The sequence below is a fragment of the Bactrocera dorsalis genome, chromosome 1 (assembly GCF_023373825.1).
Source record: "Bactrocera dorsalis isolate Fly_Bdor chromosome 1, ASM2337382v1, whole genome shotgun sequence".
NCBI lineage: Eukaryota > Metazoa > Arthropoda > Insecta > Diptera > Tephritidae > Bactrocera > Bactrocera dorsalis.
Window position 1 is genome coordinate 101,940,199 of NC_064303.1, and position 16,889 is coordinate 101,957,087.

At 36.9% G+C, this 16,889-nt stretch overlaps 1 protein-coding gene across 2 annotated transcripts in view; it reads left to right on the plus strand.

Annotated features, from left to right (window-relative positions):
• Nucleotides 1-16,889, plus strand: part of LOC105231141 (uncharacterized) — a 74,872-nt gene that overhangs the window by 47,257 nt on the left and 10,726 nt on the right. For both annotated transcript variants that reach the window (XM_049459684.1, XM_049459689.1), the window contains exons 5-8: nucleotides 556-828; nucleotides 6,875-6,971; nucleotides 7,869-7,996; nucleotides 15,595-15,737. In XM_049459684.1, the coding sequence (XP_049315641.1) occupies nucleotides 556-828; nucleotides 6,875-6,971; nucleotides 7,869-7,996; nucleotides 15,595-15,737 (641 nt within the window). The remainder of the gene's footprint in view (nucleotides 1-555; nucleotides 829-6,874; nucleotides 6,972-7,868; nucleotides 7,997-15,594; nucleotides 15,738-16,889) is intronic.

Sequence of the window (16,889 nt, forward strand, 5' to 3'; positions counted from 1 at the left end):
ATATGCAAGTGCATAAAGCTTGCTATATTTAAGCGGCGACAGCATAACCTTCAGTTAGTTTAGCAATTTTTGCGCACAGTTACTGCATTATCGTTATAAACTCTACAGCAACATGTGCACCACATCGTATTTACATAAAGCTGGAGCCGCATCCACATTAAGCGAGCGCTTTACGGCCACCAAACGCATCATATAAGAACCTTTTGCTGCCAGTGTGACGTTTTAATGAAGTTGTCATTGCTACGCAATAGTGTTGGTTGACAATGGCATGCCGCAAAACTGAAAAACTGAGAAAATTAGGAAAATGCGCAGCAGCCAGCAGTGAAGTGAAATTTCATTTCACTTTTCGTTTTCGCCGCTTGCCAACGTTTATTGTTTTATTTTTCTTTTTCTAACATTATTTCTAAAATTTATACGCCCGCACTCTACACTACTTATTTACTTAGAAGAATGCAAGCGTGCATTTTCTAACAAATATTTTTCAATTTCACGCTGCCACTTGCTGCAACTGCCATATATATGTATGTAAAACCATAATATTTTCTCACTCTGCAGTTGTTTCCGAGTTGTGGGGCGCGCAGTGCGTTCGTCTGAAGGTCACCGCAAAAACCGACAATTGTGGCGAAAGCGCTGAATGCTCTGGCAAAGGTGTGTGCTACTCGAATTCAGCGATGGAGGAGTATGAGTGTCAGTGCTGCAGCGGCTTTGCTGGACCCCACTGTGAGGAGATCGACGCTTGTACGCCCAGTCCATGCACCAACAATGGCATTTGTGTTGACCTTTCGCAAGGGCATGAGGGAAATTCATATCAATGCCTGTGTCCGTATGGTAAGTTTAATAATTGTGCTTGCAATTGTAAAAATGAAAAAACAAAATACAAGTATGTACGAAATAGCAGGTCAATTGAAGGGTTCCATATAGATGGCGCTACTTGAAAAAGACACATATGATTCTAAGTTAGCCTTATCCTTCAAAGGGCGCGTCTATGAATTTGACAACTGTCGGATCATTAGTTTGTGATTTATATCATTTTGAGTGAAGCAATCTTTTTTGTATGAAAAATTGGATAAAAAGGAATTTCGCGTTTTGAGAAAATATTGCTTTTTGAAGGAAAAAAATATAGTTGAAGCAAAATCTTGGCTTGATGACGAGTTTCCAGACACTGCTCCTCGAAAATCAATATTCAAGAATTTGTATTGTAAGTTTAGACATGGTGAAATCAGCACCGAAGACGCTGAAGGCAGTGAACGTCCAAAAGAGGTTATTACTGTATAAAACATGAAAAAAGTCCACAAAATATTTTTGTATGACTGTAAAGTGAAGTCGTAAGAGACAGCAGGCACTCTAAGGATATCAACTGTACATGTACATCATATCGCTAAAGAATACTTAGGTATGAGAAGCCTCTGTGCAAAGTGGGTGTCACGCAAGCTCACTTTCAATCAAAAGTAATGACGAGTTGACGATTCGAAGCAGTGTTTGGAGATGTTCAGGCATAGCCGAAAGCCGAGTTTTTGCATCGATATGTAGCTTTTATATTAAACGTGGGTTCACCGATTCCCTCCGAAGTCCGATCGACAGTCTTCCCTAGTGAGATGCACATGATGAACCCGCTCCAAAGTATGAAAACACGCAACAGTCGGCTGACAAGGTTATGCTGTCTGTATTTTAGGTTTCGCATGGAATAATTTTTATTGACTACCTTGAAAAGGGATGAACCATCAACAGCGACTATTAAATGGTGTTATTGTACCATTTGAAGGACAAAATCGCCGAAAATCGGACGCATTTGAGAAAAAAGAAACCGGTGTCTCACGAATACAATGGACTTTGTCACAAATCAGTGAAAACGATTGCAGAAATCTATGATTTGGGCTTCGAATTGCATCCGCAGCCACCGTGTTCTTCAGATTTGGTCCCTTGCAGCTATTTTCTGTTCTTAGATCTCAAAATAATACTCACTGGAAAAATATTTTCGTCGAACTAAGAGCTGATCGCCAAAACTGAGGCCTTTTTTGAAGCAATGGAGAGATCGTACTACAAAAAAAAGTAATCACTGAATCACATTTGAAGAGAGCTACGTATATTTTGATAAAAAGGAACGAATTTTTTTTTTTTCAAAAAATGTGTTTCAATATGGTAGGCCGAGGACTTTTCAATTGACCTCTTACAATCTAAAAAATGTGGAACTTTACGATAAAGTTGTGAGTTGTCAGACTGCAACTCTGGGGTTACCAAATCCCGAAAGAAATGTAAAAGGCAACCTACATACCTATAAAAGCTTTAGTCGATAAAATTAAGTTAAGTTAGAAAAAATATTAAATGTAAAAAATATTATACGCCACTTTCAAAACTATTTCCTCCATCTCGTCATTTTCACTTTATCCCTCAAGCTCCACTCTAAAATTTTAACGCATTTTTACCGCCACAATCAACTATTTCAAATAAAAAAAAGTACTGACTTCCACAGCAAATTTAAAAATCTCCATTATCACTTAAATTAATCCATAGCACAAAAGAACATGAAAAAATATACAGAAAAAGCTCAATTAGCCCCCATCTGCCGGGGCGCATAGTCAGCTCAAATTTAATGTGGTTTTATAATAACAAAACTTTATTATTACCATTTTACTCGAACTATTTTCAACGTCTCCATTAACCACACTCAGACTCAGCAGTCTTTCGCTTTTAGTACGCTGGCAAACCAACCAACCCATCAAGTAACAACAAACCGGTGAATGCAGCGCGACCCCACCGCTGACCGGCCAAATAAGCAGGCAACATTGTAAGCTGCCATTGGTGGTCATTCGCGCTAATTAAACTCAATTAGGGTCACTATAGAAAAAAAAATGTATTAAATTGGTACAACAATGCAAACACTTTGAAGTTATAGCAACAAAAGCAGACGCCGAGCACAGAGCAAGACCGAAACAGAATAATGGAAAATGGAAAGATTAAAAGTACGTAAGGCAAAATGTATGAGTAAGCGCACGTTTAACGTAAGAAGACGCAACGAAAGGCAGCGAACAGTTGAAAACATGAAGCGCACTTTGTGGACCCACTCCTGTGCTTGGTCAAAGGCGGATATAGCAAATTGATGGCTACGTTTGTACAGCAATATTATTATGAAAAAGGGTTTTTATACATAACGCTTGAAGAATTATGAAATTAAATGGAAAAAGGCAGGCTACAACTAAAAACAAAGGCAAACATAGCTCATACTTTTTACTTCATTACGGGCGAGTAGAAACAACTCCACAAATATTAAAGCAAAAAAAAATATAAGGCGCTGACAGAAAATATGAATAATTGCCAAAGGAAGCAGCAGTAAGAACATGCTAAAGCGAGAATAAAATGAGTGAATGAGTGGAAAACTGAAATGGCAGCCAATGTTAGGTTGGTTTGGCACGGAAATACTTTTTTCAGCTGATTTTATTCCTGCCAATTTCCGTTTCCGTTTCGGTTTCGTGTGATTTTAAAGCAGTCAATTGAGTGCATTAAGTTGCTTTATAAATTGATATGTAAGTGAAGCCAATTAAAGCTGGTGAAGTGACAGCGGTGGAAGTTAATTTACTGCGCTTGCAATTTACTGCGTGGAAACTCACGTAGATAGTGTCAACTGATGCTTTCTTGCACTTTTTAAATACGACAATCGTTCTAAAGTAAAAGCGCTCACGCTTCTAAAAGACCATATACACTAGGGTGGGCAAAAATAAATAAATTTTTTTCGCCTTATCCTCAGTTCTTAGACGCTTTTAAAAAAATCTCTCCAAGTAAAAGCTTCAAGATGTGCCGAAAAGGTCCACCGCTTTACACTTTTATTTTTTTTTTTCTTAAAATCAGATAGGAAAATTCATATCTCGCTGTCATTATTTCAAAAAATAACGCGGTTTATAGATTTAGTAGGAAATTGACAACTCTACAAAGCGGTCTCTTATGATTTTTTCGTAAACTTAACCATTTAAAAGTTATTAACGTTTAAAAACTTGATTATTTTAAAGCATATCTTTTTATGGTTAACCTAAAACCTATTCTAAAGAGTTCCAAACAAAAAGAAATGTTTTTTGAGTCCCCTTCTATACACACATAGGAAAATCCATTATTAACTGACACCACAAAATATAAATTATATAGCTCAAATACACCCACACACTCTCACAATTTGGCCAAATTATGTGAAAGTCCCAAAAGCTTATATAATCCTCTTAATTTTATTTCCATATCGCTTCATTAATTATTATTGTGGCATTAGCGATTGCATTCAATGCGCTATGATAACTCCAGTGCACAAAGGGATTATGACGTTAATGGCAAGCGAATGCCCGAAGCGAAACTAAAAATTCTGATTGATTTTCATGCATTTTCAAAAAAAAAACAGCACTTTAACGGGAGATATGGAAAAGTAATAATTAAGTTGCATTTAAGCTTAAGCTCAGCAAAATAAAAATATTTATACTTAGAGGCTTAAAATTAAGCACATTACTTTAAAATAATATTTGTGAAAAAATTTCGAGTTTTGCAGCTATTTTTCATTATATTCCACATTAATAAAGCTTTAAGTAGAAAATTTTGCGATTTTATAAAACTAAGTAGATAACAGAAAAAATAAGCATGTCGTCAGCACTTCTCTTCGAAAACTCTTACATTTCAAATTGAACGAAGCTAGCCTGAAATGATTAGCTGGAATACGCCAATACATGCGAAATGGGTACTGATGTCAGCAACTAAGCGAAGAAAACCCGATCATCCGGTTGCGCCGAAACTTAATCCGTCAGTTTTTATTGCTGCTATATGTTATAGTAATTTGATCTGTATAATATATTCGGAGATTGTAATATTACTTTAGGCAAAAATCTATGCCAAATTTCGCGAAGATATCTTGTCAAATAAAAAAGATTTCTATACAAGAACTCCACTTTCCTCTGGGGACTATAAGCAACTTTGGGGGTTCCGAAGAATGAGCAACTTCCTGAGAAGAAAAGAAAATGAATGAAAAAAAATTTCAAATGGATATCGTAAAAGCTGAAGGATTAGTTCGCTTACTTATAGACCTCTTCGCTGCCGCCTATAGATCTGTTTTCTAAAAATATGCGCAACTCATTAAACATAAGTATATACGGATATTGCCGGACCACTACAGTATATTTCAAGGAGAGATCTTTGCTATTGGTAAAACCGCGGAGCCAGCCTCTAATGCATCAGCAGGCAACTCCAAGTCAAGATCTATATATGTAGGCAGCCAAGCAGAAATTAAGACATTAACCTCGTGTCGCATATCCATCAGAGGTATCTTGGGTAAGAGGACAGCAGTGGAGAATGTCGCCAGCTCACAAAAGCTTCGATGAAAATGGGATAGTAGCCGAGAATGATAAGAGTGGTGTACGATTATTATCCGGTGAACCCATTTACTGCCTTTACGACAATTGGGACAAGAACATGACAAGGGTAAAATTTGATGATATGATCTATAAGAATCCGGTCATGAGCGAAGTGGTAGATCAAAAATACACAAAGTTACTGCTCAGACCGCAGGACCTGTTGAAATTCATGACAAGCACTGCCATACTGAAGCATGACTACTTCTCACGTACTCCATCTGGCAACGCGAAGTATCAAAACTGGTCTATGGGTGGCTAACGAGCCTACCAAACTAACCTAACCTAGCTCTCGTAATTACAGACAGACAGATAGATGACTCGGACGGCTAAATTAGCTCAGCTCTATCATTTATTTATCCCAAGAGAATTATTGGTATAAAAATAGTCAAAATAGTACAGTTTAATTTATTCACTTATCTCCTTTCACTATCAAAGGTCCCATTGCTAGTTTGGAGTACTTTTCGAACAATATCAGCTGTTTTGGTAGCGTTCAATGAGTGTACCACGTTTTATTACAATTAATCGACAGCAAAAAATCTGACACTTAAATCAGTGTTTTTGATTCTAGTGTTTCTGACTCAGAGTATATTCCAGATTCTGAGAACGAAATAGACGATCCTCCGATCGAGGCTGATGAAGGTGTAGATATTGATTATGCAATAGTATTGTCCAATGAAAGCTCCAATCTTTCAGTAGTATGAGGAGGACCATCAGCTTTATTGCGTTCTGACCTTTTATAATGAGAACATGACATATCTGATCAAAAGGTTAAAAGTAAAAAGGTAAAAGTAGTAAGTTATGAGCAGAACAGAAAATCGAGGAAATGCTACCGTAAAATGTTTTTCAAGCTCCTTATGACATGTGCTGTAAATGCCCATATTTTTTATCGGAAAAATATTCACAAAAAGGCTAAAAGATCTTATTGTTCCTCTAGCAGAATAACTCATTTTGCACGTAATTTTTGATCAAAGCCAAAATGACATCTACAACGAAAGAACTCAGGTCAAAAAGAGCAAAAAAATGTTAACCGTTGGGGACCATATGGCAGTGAAAGCTGATCGCCGTAGATGCTGTGTTTCATGCACCTCAATAAAAAAAATCGATATGCAAGAGCCCTTCTACTTTGAATTGTTTGGCGAGTTCCATAAAAAAATAAAAATTCCATAAAATAAATAATTAAAGATACAAAAATAACTAGATTTTTTTATATATAGCCACTTAGTGCCGTCTAAATATACCGGTTGGACATATTATCCCAGGATATATCTTTCTTCTGAAGGATGCAGAAAAAAAATTGTTTAATTTTTTTCTTTTAGAATATTAAATCTATCCGAAAAAAAATATTTAAATTTTTGTAACTTCGCCGCGTAAAATATGGTAGTGAAAGGGTTAAGTTTGCATTACATAAAAAAAATATAAAAAAATGTTTGCTTCATTTACTTAAAAAAACTTTAAACTGGCATTACTGAACTATTACTTAATGCATTATTTTGCAGGTTACACGGGCAAAAACTGTCAATACGAGTCGGATCCATGCAATTCTGCGGAATGCATGAATGGCGGCAGTTGTGTGGGCAATTCCACACATTTCAGGTAAGCTTTTGCGTAATACCAAAACAAAAGTGACGCAAATCACTTTATTAATAAATATTTATTTATTTTAGTAATGAGATTTGAGGTTATAATTATTTATAGAAGGCTAATTGCAGCTAAAATATATATAAATAAATGCAGTTATGCACAAAAAAAAACAATAACCAAATGCAACTGGCATTTCACTATAGAAACCCATGCGCACACACATACATACATATTCAACACAGCATTTCACACCGAAAAACTTCACACAAAAAGCATTTACACACTCACTTTAATTCAATAGACGCGCCAACGCATTGCTGCGGAGAGAGAGGGGGGTGTCGCTATAAATTCACGACCACAATTGAACAATACAAACGCCACAATATATGCGCAACACGACAAAAATGTCAATTAAAACTACAACAACAAATATGTATCGACAACAATTGAAACCGCAAAAAGACAAAAATAAAAACAACAAGCGCAAGTTTCGCTTTGTGGCATTTAATTGAGCAAAAATAGGCGCGGATTTATTTGTGTGTGCATAAAACTCTTTACACACACATACACATATATATTACAACCTGCAAACATATACACACACCTAACTGCATATTTGCTTTTGTATTTACCGCGGCATTTCGCGTGATATAGTGCATATATTTGCTAACTTTCCGTTAGTTTTCCAAGCAAACTCTGCGCTAAACACGTGTGTGTGTGTGAGTGTGTGTTTGCACGTGCAACCTAACCTCAAAACGCGTTGGCAGCATTTCCCTCATTCACCCACACGAACCACAATTGCGTACACTCATGCAGAGTTGCATTTAATATACATAAACTCTCGTATGTCGTATTTTGTACTTTGTCTTTTGTTTATTTTAAATTCGTCTGTTTTGTATGCGTAAACAGATGTGACTGCACTCCTGGCTATACGGGCCCACTGTGCCAACACAGCCTCAACGAATGCGAATCATCACCATGTGTACATGGCATTTGTGTGGATCAAGAGGATGGCTTCCGTTGTTTCTGTCAGCCGGGTGAGTATACGATATTGTTTGTGATCATTGCTTTTCACGATGTTGTTGTTTCACTTGGCTTTGTTTTATATTGGGTGTTTGGGGGGTGGGTGTTCCGACAGTGCCCACAGTGGCAAAGTGACTTTCGACACAGTTGAAGAACAAGTGTATTAAAGCGCATATTTATTTATGAACTGTTGGGAAATAATACAGCTGCATTTCTGAGGAGAAAATGGAATTTCTCTGCTGTTATGTCAATATTTTCGGGCGTGGTGTTTAAAACATTGAATGAACTTTGTTGTGATCATATATAACAACATGGTGATAATTAAGCGAATAACGACACCGTAGCTTAAGAGTTTTTTAATTGCTTTAAGATATCTTAAAGAGCTCACTATATTGAAGATAGTTTTTTGGTATTTCATATTTTTAGTTTAGTTTGGGTTAGGTCGCAGAGTTGATCCAAAATTGATAGAAGTCGCTAAAAGAGATATTTGTCCTCGTGAATAACCAGATACTGAAAGATTGACTAAGCCTTTTTCGCTAACCACAAATACAAGTATATTAAAGCAGTTAATGTCAATCCTAACACTTCTCTGGTTTCACCAAAGCTGTGTTTACCGAAATAACTCAAACCCAGCCTGGAAAAATTAGAGAAATATATGAGGAAATGACAGGATGATCCGACTTCGCCTTCCTCCATACAGCTTTGACAAAGTCCATTAACGCATGACTTCTGAATGAGGATAAAATCAGACGGTTCTATTGCCAAGCAGTTAATTAGGGCTACTGAAGTGAGTTTGCTGTGATAGCGGTTAATTTGTAATAGGCATTAACAATTGTGCATCTTCCTAAGAGTCGCTCGAGAGCTCTCAGTGTAAAGGTTTGAGAGTCTATATGCAAGCTCTGACTCCAAAGAACACTCACCTCGCAGTATGCTATCAAAATCACTGTATAAGACCTTTCTCGACTTCATGCATACCCTTTTCTGATGCTAGATGGCTTGCAGCGTTAGCGTCCGACTTCTAAGTTGTAATTCTCACCTTCGTGAATCCATAATTGATCTCCCACTACTTTTTGATGTAGATAAGATGGATATCTTTGCTATCAATGCAGATCCTATTGTGGCCATTTTGGACCTTTTCCTTTGCTATGAACGGGATGTCGATATGTCGTCGTCCAAAGCAATAGTTTTTATTTGGCCTGGTAACAGCCGGAATAAGTGGTGGACACGGATTTGAATGGCCCTCCAGAGCGATGTTTGTCAGCGCAATTTGCACCCATTCAACATTATTAGGCGTTACTCCCTTTGTCATCGGTCTTTTGGCTGACGGCTTAGCCCCTTTAGCTGACCTCTGTCGTTCGGATACCACTGCAGGTGGTATGAGTCTAAAATTAGATAGTATTGCTTTCGCGCAATCCATAGATTTTTGAAGCTCCTTCATAAGCTCCGCATTGGTTGGCGGTTACAGTTGCACTATTCCCAACAGTAGGCAGCACGTTGCTTCTTCGCATACCTTGCATTCACTGGATTGTCAGCCTTGAAACTAGCACATTACCTGGTAGATGAACTACTATGTATCAACAACACCTTTGGCATCTACATCCCTGATTAGCAGCCATACTTTGGCTACCATGTTTGGTTCCATCTGCCCCTGGTATTGTTACCTACCGGGAGCTGGGCTAAGCTTCAACTTCCTTGCTAGTGCCAGCTCTTGCACAAAGACAAAGCTGAGCTCCTTTTTTGTGCTGGCTGTTTCCGAGCTGGTTTTAAAGGGTGTCTTCTTTTCGGAACTAGTTGCTTTCATCCTTTTTATGGGAGATGTGGACCCCTTCAATTCTTTTCTGTTTTTATATCCTGCTTTAGGTTTGGGCCCACGAGTGTAGGAAAAAGTACGTCGGCTTGCACATTGCCGCGCAAATAAGGCTGTCTAATTACGGAGGTTTTCGTGAGTTCTGTTCAAGATTGTGATATTTAAGGGCATTCTGTCAGGTTGCTCCTCGGCTCTGATAACATGACACTTTGATCCAACCCTCTCCTTAATATTAACCATATTAAGACCTCTTCTAAATGATGCGCTATTGAGAAAAAACGTCCTACCCGTTCCTGTCTTCGTCGGGATACTGTGGTATCTATTACCAGTCAGCACCCTCGAGAAGCATCAGCGGGGTTAACTCTTGTACAAACTGATCCATCAGAGTAAAATCATTATATGGCAAACCTGTTGATTTAACAAGATATCTTCACGAAATTTATTTATAATATTTCCATAAAACACATCTTTCAAAAGAGACTTTTCTTATTTGAATATTCGAACGATAATTCACTTTTCAACTTGATATTATAGAAGAACCATAAAGCTGTACGACACACGAACATTTCATTGGAAATATCAAAAAAATTAAAAACCAGTTTTAGATATTATTTAAGAACAATATTCGAAAAGTTTAAAATCGACATCCCTGCAACTATTTTGGAAAGTAACAAAAATAGTTTGATTCCAAAAATAATTCATCAGATGAGTGCCATTGCATTAGCATTCAAATGCCTATAAAAGCCTCACCATTTAAGTTTGAAGAGTCAGCCGAAAATAACCAAATTTCGCAATCCCGACGACTCTACACTTGAAAATCTCAATTCGATTGATTTTCCAGCCATTCGACAAATAATTCCACTCACAGTCTTTTGTTGTTGCAAATCTAAATCCATGTGAACTTGGTGGCATTGCATGGCGGTACTTTATTGTTCATGGCCCGGTGTGTGGGGGTGTATTGTTTGTGCACAGAGGCGAGCATTGGATTGCGTGGATTTTGCACGCGAATTCGTTGCAAATGAAATCACAATAAAACGTGGGGCACAATGGCAAAACCACGCGACATACATATGTATATAAACATATATATGTTAAATATAGTATGTATATATATATATGTTTATTTATATATAGATGTGCACGCAGCGAACAAACAACGCTAACCGCATATAACGTGAATGGCAAACGACAGCGCATCACATTCACTTTATTTGACATTCAAGAGCCCGCATGAAACAAACAAATTAAATTCACGAATTGTTTCGAGTGCCAAACAAGACTTCGATGGTAATGGTGAATACTGAATGAGTGCTTTGAGTGGCAAATGTTGTAAGCTGGCAAAATGAAAAATTCAATTAGAATGCAGTAAATTGTCACACACAAATCAATATGTACAATATTCAAATTAGCACCGAGGGAAAATGCAATAAGCGAAGTGAGTGTGACATTTGGGCAATGCGAAAAGAAAAATCAAAAAAATAAAATCAATTCAAATAAAAAAAATATATAAAAAAGAAACAAAAAATAAAAGATAAAATAAAATAAACAAAAAATAAAACAAAATAAACAAAAAAATAAAAATAAAATACCAAAGGTATTAGCAAACGCACATAGTTGAAGAAGGTGCGCAAATATAAATCACACAAGTGACACAAAAAAATGCCAAACATCAGCATGTAAATTTCTCATAGGACAAAAAGCGGCTGTGGCAAATAAAAATAAAAAAATCTATGAAAATGCAAATGCGCACTGACAACTGTCTGCGTGCCAGCGCCAGCGAAAGTATCAACACAAAGTATAAACAATATTTGGTTAAAATATTCCAGAGCCACAGTCAGCGTCGCCGTCAAACGACTGTGAACCCAGTGGCTACTTATTGTAGCTTTGACTGGCGCCATTTTCAATTTGTGAATTTTGTGGTTTGTCCCTTGTGGCCTGCCCTCATCAACAATGCTTCGCTGATTCCAACCCCAAACCCAAATATATACAGACATATATTATGCCAAATAACTAACTTTATGCTAATGAAATTACAAAAATAAAGTAAATACTTAGGGAATACTAAAGACAGTATCTATTCGTCTAGAGCAAAAATAATAAAGAAAAAAAAACAAGTTGGAAACTCAAGCTAGTTTAAATACACTTACAATTTCAAGTATTAAAGACTTGATAAATATTTGGAAATGTCTGATAAAATTTATTATAAGACAACTAGAGGACCCGCTTACGTTTTACTGTGGCTGATACATAGATAGTACTACTAATACCATCTATATGATTTCTATTAGTTAGATTATAAGTATTAGTTAAGGAATAATCGCATTTTTGATGAAGCAACAAAAATGAATCAAAAAGCATTTCGTGCGTTAAGAAAGAATTGGTTTTTGGGGTAAAAATACTATTGAATTTGGGCTATGCATCAGTGAAATCAATAGAGTCCAATCGATTGTCAGCCTGGTGAACTGCATCTTAAGAAACGGTTCTCAAGCGTGGAAAAACAAAAAATCGGCTGGCAAGGTTATGGCATCAGTCTTTTGGGATGCCCGTGGTATATTATTCATCGAATGATAAATGTGCCCGTTTTAATTCATTGCATTATGTATTTGATTGCAGTTCTATTCTACCATTCCCAATATTTAGCAATTTTATTAATTTTCATCAAGGATCAGTTTGAAATTGTACGCATATACATATGTATTCATCATTCCCGTTTAAATATTGCATTCCTCTGTGCAATGCTTCGGAAAGATTTCTGTATATCTCAAATTTTTTATCAACACTTCAGTTATGCCACTATTTTTTTATGCCAGACCTTTTGCAATTTTAAGTTGCCTGTCAAGATACCCCCTCATATAGTTAATTTATTACTTAAGACTTAATTTGGCATCGTTTTCTTTAATGTACGTTTACGTCAATTTAAGGTTTGAATATTGGATACTGCGATGGTAGCGCCATCTATCGGTCAAACATTCCAAAATTAACAATTGATTAAAAATGAACAATTAATTTAAAAAACATTTTCCAGTGGACCAAATTGTAAATCTGAACCATTCTCGAATCTCCTTGAACATGCACACAAAATTTCATCAAAATCGGTCCATCCGTTTAGGAGCAGTTCATATGCAAACACACGGTCAGAAGATTTATATATATAAAGATTTGGCATTAAAACAGCAATAATTTTTGGGATGAAACTAATTTAAGCGAAAGCAAAAAAAGCGCTTTTTCAATAAGTTATCTTCATGATTAAAGTTCGAAAGATCTATTTAAACTCCATAGTATTCAAAGAATTGAAAAATCATTTATCCGCCATACTTGAATAAAATACCCTCGATTAATATAAGATACCGGCGTTATCACTTACGGCTCGTCTAAATAGGATGCTTTTTTGCATACCTAATATCGTGGAGAGCACATTGGAGGCATTGATTAGCTTATACTGCGGGGTCTCTCACCAAAAGTAGTACTTTGGCTCTATGACCATATAGTACTCCATAGTCTTTGAGCGGTGGAGGACATAATAAATGACCAAATTTGCAAGTAAGCTCGACAGCTTTCAAAGCGGGGCACTCATTAGCATGTGGGGTGAATAAGGTCCAACCACGGCACTTACTGTCATTCTGCATATCGTGTTCAAAGATATAGCAATATCGAAAGTGTATTACTGCGAAAGTTGGTATCAAGCTCAGTTAAACTGACTCTCTACATTTTGAAATTCTTGCAGGCTTTGACTTCATAAGGGATTTTTTTGATCATGGAATCCCCAAACCAAATTCTAGCGACTTTTTCTCTTCCTACTTACTCGCTAGAGGGTTGTCGGTGGATAGAAGCTGTTGGAGGAGAGGCGCGGTGAGCTTCCTTATGGATGGCTTGGTGGTTTGGTGGAAAATCGCAGTTTCAGACTTCCTAACTATTTCAGTATATTTTAAGCTAAGGTTGCTTCCAATTAGGGTTTGCGGTAGGTTGGAGTGCAACCTCTTTCGGAGAACTAACTGTCCGCTCTGATAATAGGACAGCGATACTAGCCTTAAGGAATACCTAACCTTATTATCAATAGCACTACGTCATTTTTTGATAAGGCTAACATGAGTGCCAAGCCACAACTGAATCGCAGGTGACTATTAAGCTGACGATCTGGCAAGGAAAAGCACCCCAGCCATGCAATCAGTAGTTTCGCGGGAGCTTGATCAGCGCTGGACTACCATCGGTTCCAACTGATTCAAGATCCTTTTGATACAAGATCGATCGTAGAAGATCCAGTCAGCACTTAGTCGTCAATAAGGCTAGCATCTCCTAAGTTGTAGGAATTCTAACACGATACGCCCCTATCTCAATATATACTTTTTCATAATTCCAATTTTGCGAGATCAAGGCTTAAACATTTAGGTGCTCACACTTTCAGGTAACGTACTGAGCTGGTGGGTACAGAAGATAAACGCCTACGCAAATTTATATCGACCACAAGACACTTTTCCGACTTATAAGATCGGATACAGGAGTTACTATATATTCTTATGGCTTCTCAAAACACTGCATATGATAGTCCAAAGGAACCGTTTCACTAATTTTGGTAACAACCTGAACATGAAACACTCCAAAATTCAATATTCTCATATAAAGAACCTTTTCAGTGAATAAGCATAACGAGCTGAGCTGATTTGGCCATATCTATCCTTCCGTTCGACGGTCTGTCTTTTTATACGCGAACTAGACACTCAGATTTTGAAATATCGATCTGATATTTTTCACACGTCCCTTTTCCCAGAAAAGCCACTGATTTGTCTGGATCGCTGATATCACACCACTATAGCATCTAGCTGTCATTCAAACTAATCAATCAGAATAAATTTAGCATGGATTATGGTTCAATGCAATGGTGCAATCTCTGAAGAAATCGTTCAGATTGGATCACTATACCGTTTAGGTGCCCTACAAACTGAAGGATCGGAATCAAGTGTTTGTATGGAAAAATTTTTCATCTGACAAGATATCTTCACGAAATTTAGGGTGCACAAATAGTCAAAGCATCGGCACAATCTCCAAAAAAATTGTTCATATCGGCTCACTATAACATATAGCTGCCCTACAAACTCAACGAAAAAATTCAAGTTCCTTGTGAGCATTTCCCAAAGTGTAACGCGACCGTAGCTCTGAGTTACTCAAGCGCAATATATTTTTACGCAACTTATTTTATGTGCTGTCGAATATCTTATGCATCTTGTTTATTACCACTTATGTAAACTCAATAAACTGCGTGATTATCAACTGTCAACGCTGCCACGTAATAACCATTCCGTGTTTAAGTTGCATAAATATTGGGGAATCCTTTCATCGGTTTTTATTTACTTAATTAAGCGCAGGTAGTTTGTGGCAGTCACCATTAAACTCACAGCACTGCAACTTTTTAACATGTACAGCATCTACTTGCAACATAGCTTATGCAACTTACTTACTTGCAGCAATGACTTACAACTTCGCAAACATTTACTTTCTTTTTTTGACACACATTTTCCAGTTCATAAATCAACGGGGACATATCATCTGCATAAATCTCATTAAAAACATTTCCATTAGTTTTCATTTCTTTACACGATTGTGCCAATATCGAATGTATTCTTTGCAACTCAATTTTTTTACCCGCATTCTCTTTCATGTCTTTCGTGTTATTGCCATGCCAAAACGCCTGCAACGACCGTGTGCCGTTCAACGTTGCGACATGCAAACACACACATACAAACACATCACCAACATGCACATCATTCAATAATGGTTTGTTGATTACGTTCATCTACGGTGGCATCACAGGATTCGCTGGTGAACTCTGCAATTTTGAATATAATGAATGCGAATCGAATCCATGCCAGAACGATGGCGAATGCATCGATCACATTGGCAATTTCGAATGTCGCTGCACCAAAGGATATTCTGGAACGCGCTGCCAAAATAAGGTAAGCAGCACGATTGGATGTATATATATATATATATATGTATGTATAACTCTACTTTGTATGTGCAAGTACATATGTTTGTATAGAAATCGTAGCAAGTTTATTTTTACTTTTTGCTGTTGCATTGGTGGTTAAAAGCAGCCAAAGCAAGCAAGCAGAAACGGCAAACTCAATTTGTATTGCCACATGTTATAAAAAGAACTTAATTTGTTGCCAACGCTGGGTGTCCGTGGTATTGGATAAAAGTCTGTTTGAGCATATTATTTTGCTTTACTGCTTTGAAAAAAATTCAAAGTTATTATTCTCAAAATGTTATTCTTTTTGTATTTTATTTTTATGATTTCAACATTTATTTATTTTTCATTCCTTTTTCTCTACTTTTATTGTTGAATTATTCTTATTTTCGTATACAGCTGAGCTCATTCAAGAGCTTCTTGCTTGAAGAAACACCCTCAAACGTTAATGTAATGACAAAAAAAAACAACTTCCAAATAAATTTAGAAATGCCGCCGAGTTCATAAACCTTTGTTTTAATAAATGTTCGAGTTTCTTCCGGCTAGATAGGGCCGACTGTCATAGGAATAGACGAATAACAATGATTCTCAGTTTTATAAAAATAACACAATTATGATGAATGAAGGCCTTTTCTTCTTCTTTATTGACGTAGATATCGATTACTTGGTTATAGCTGAATTTACATCAGGGGACCAGACGTTCTTCCTTTTCACTTTTTAGCGCCAACTGGAGATTCCAAGTGTAGTCAGGTCCTTCTCCACCCAGTCTTTCTAACGAAGTGGAGGTCTTCCTCATCCTCTGTTTTCCCCGGTGGGTACTGCGTTGAACACCCTTAGACCCGGAGTATTTTCATTCATTCGGACGGCATGACCTATCTGTCAATGGCGTCGTATATCTCGAAGGGTTCATCGATCGTTAGTAATCGAATCTTTATTCCTATATCCTATATTTAATATGACATTACTCTTTCTCCACAGATAGAACATCTGTCAATATTTAACGGTTTATAACCCATACATCATACCTAAAATGTATTCTACACAGATATTATGATTTCACAAGCAGAAATTGATCTCCACACTTCAGACATAGTTCGAAGGTTGACTTTTATATTTCGGAATTAGAGATCCAGACCAA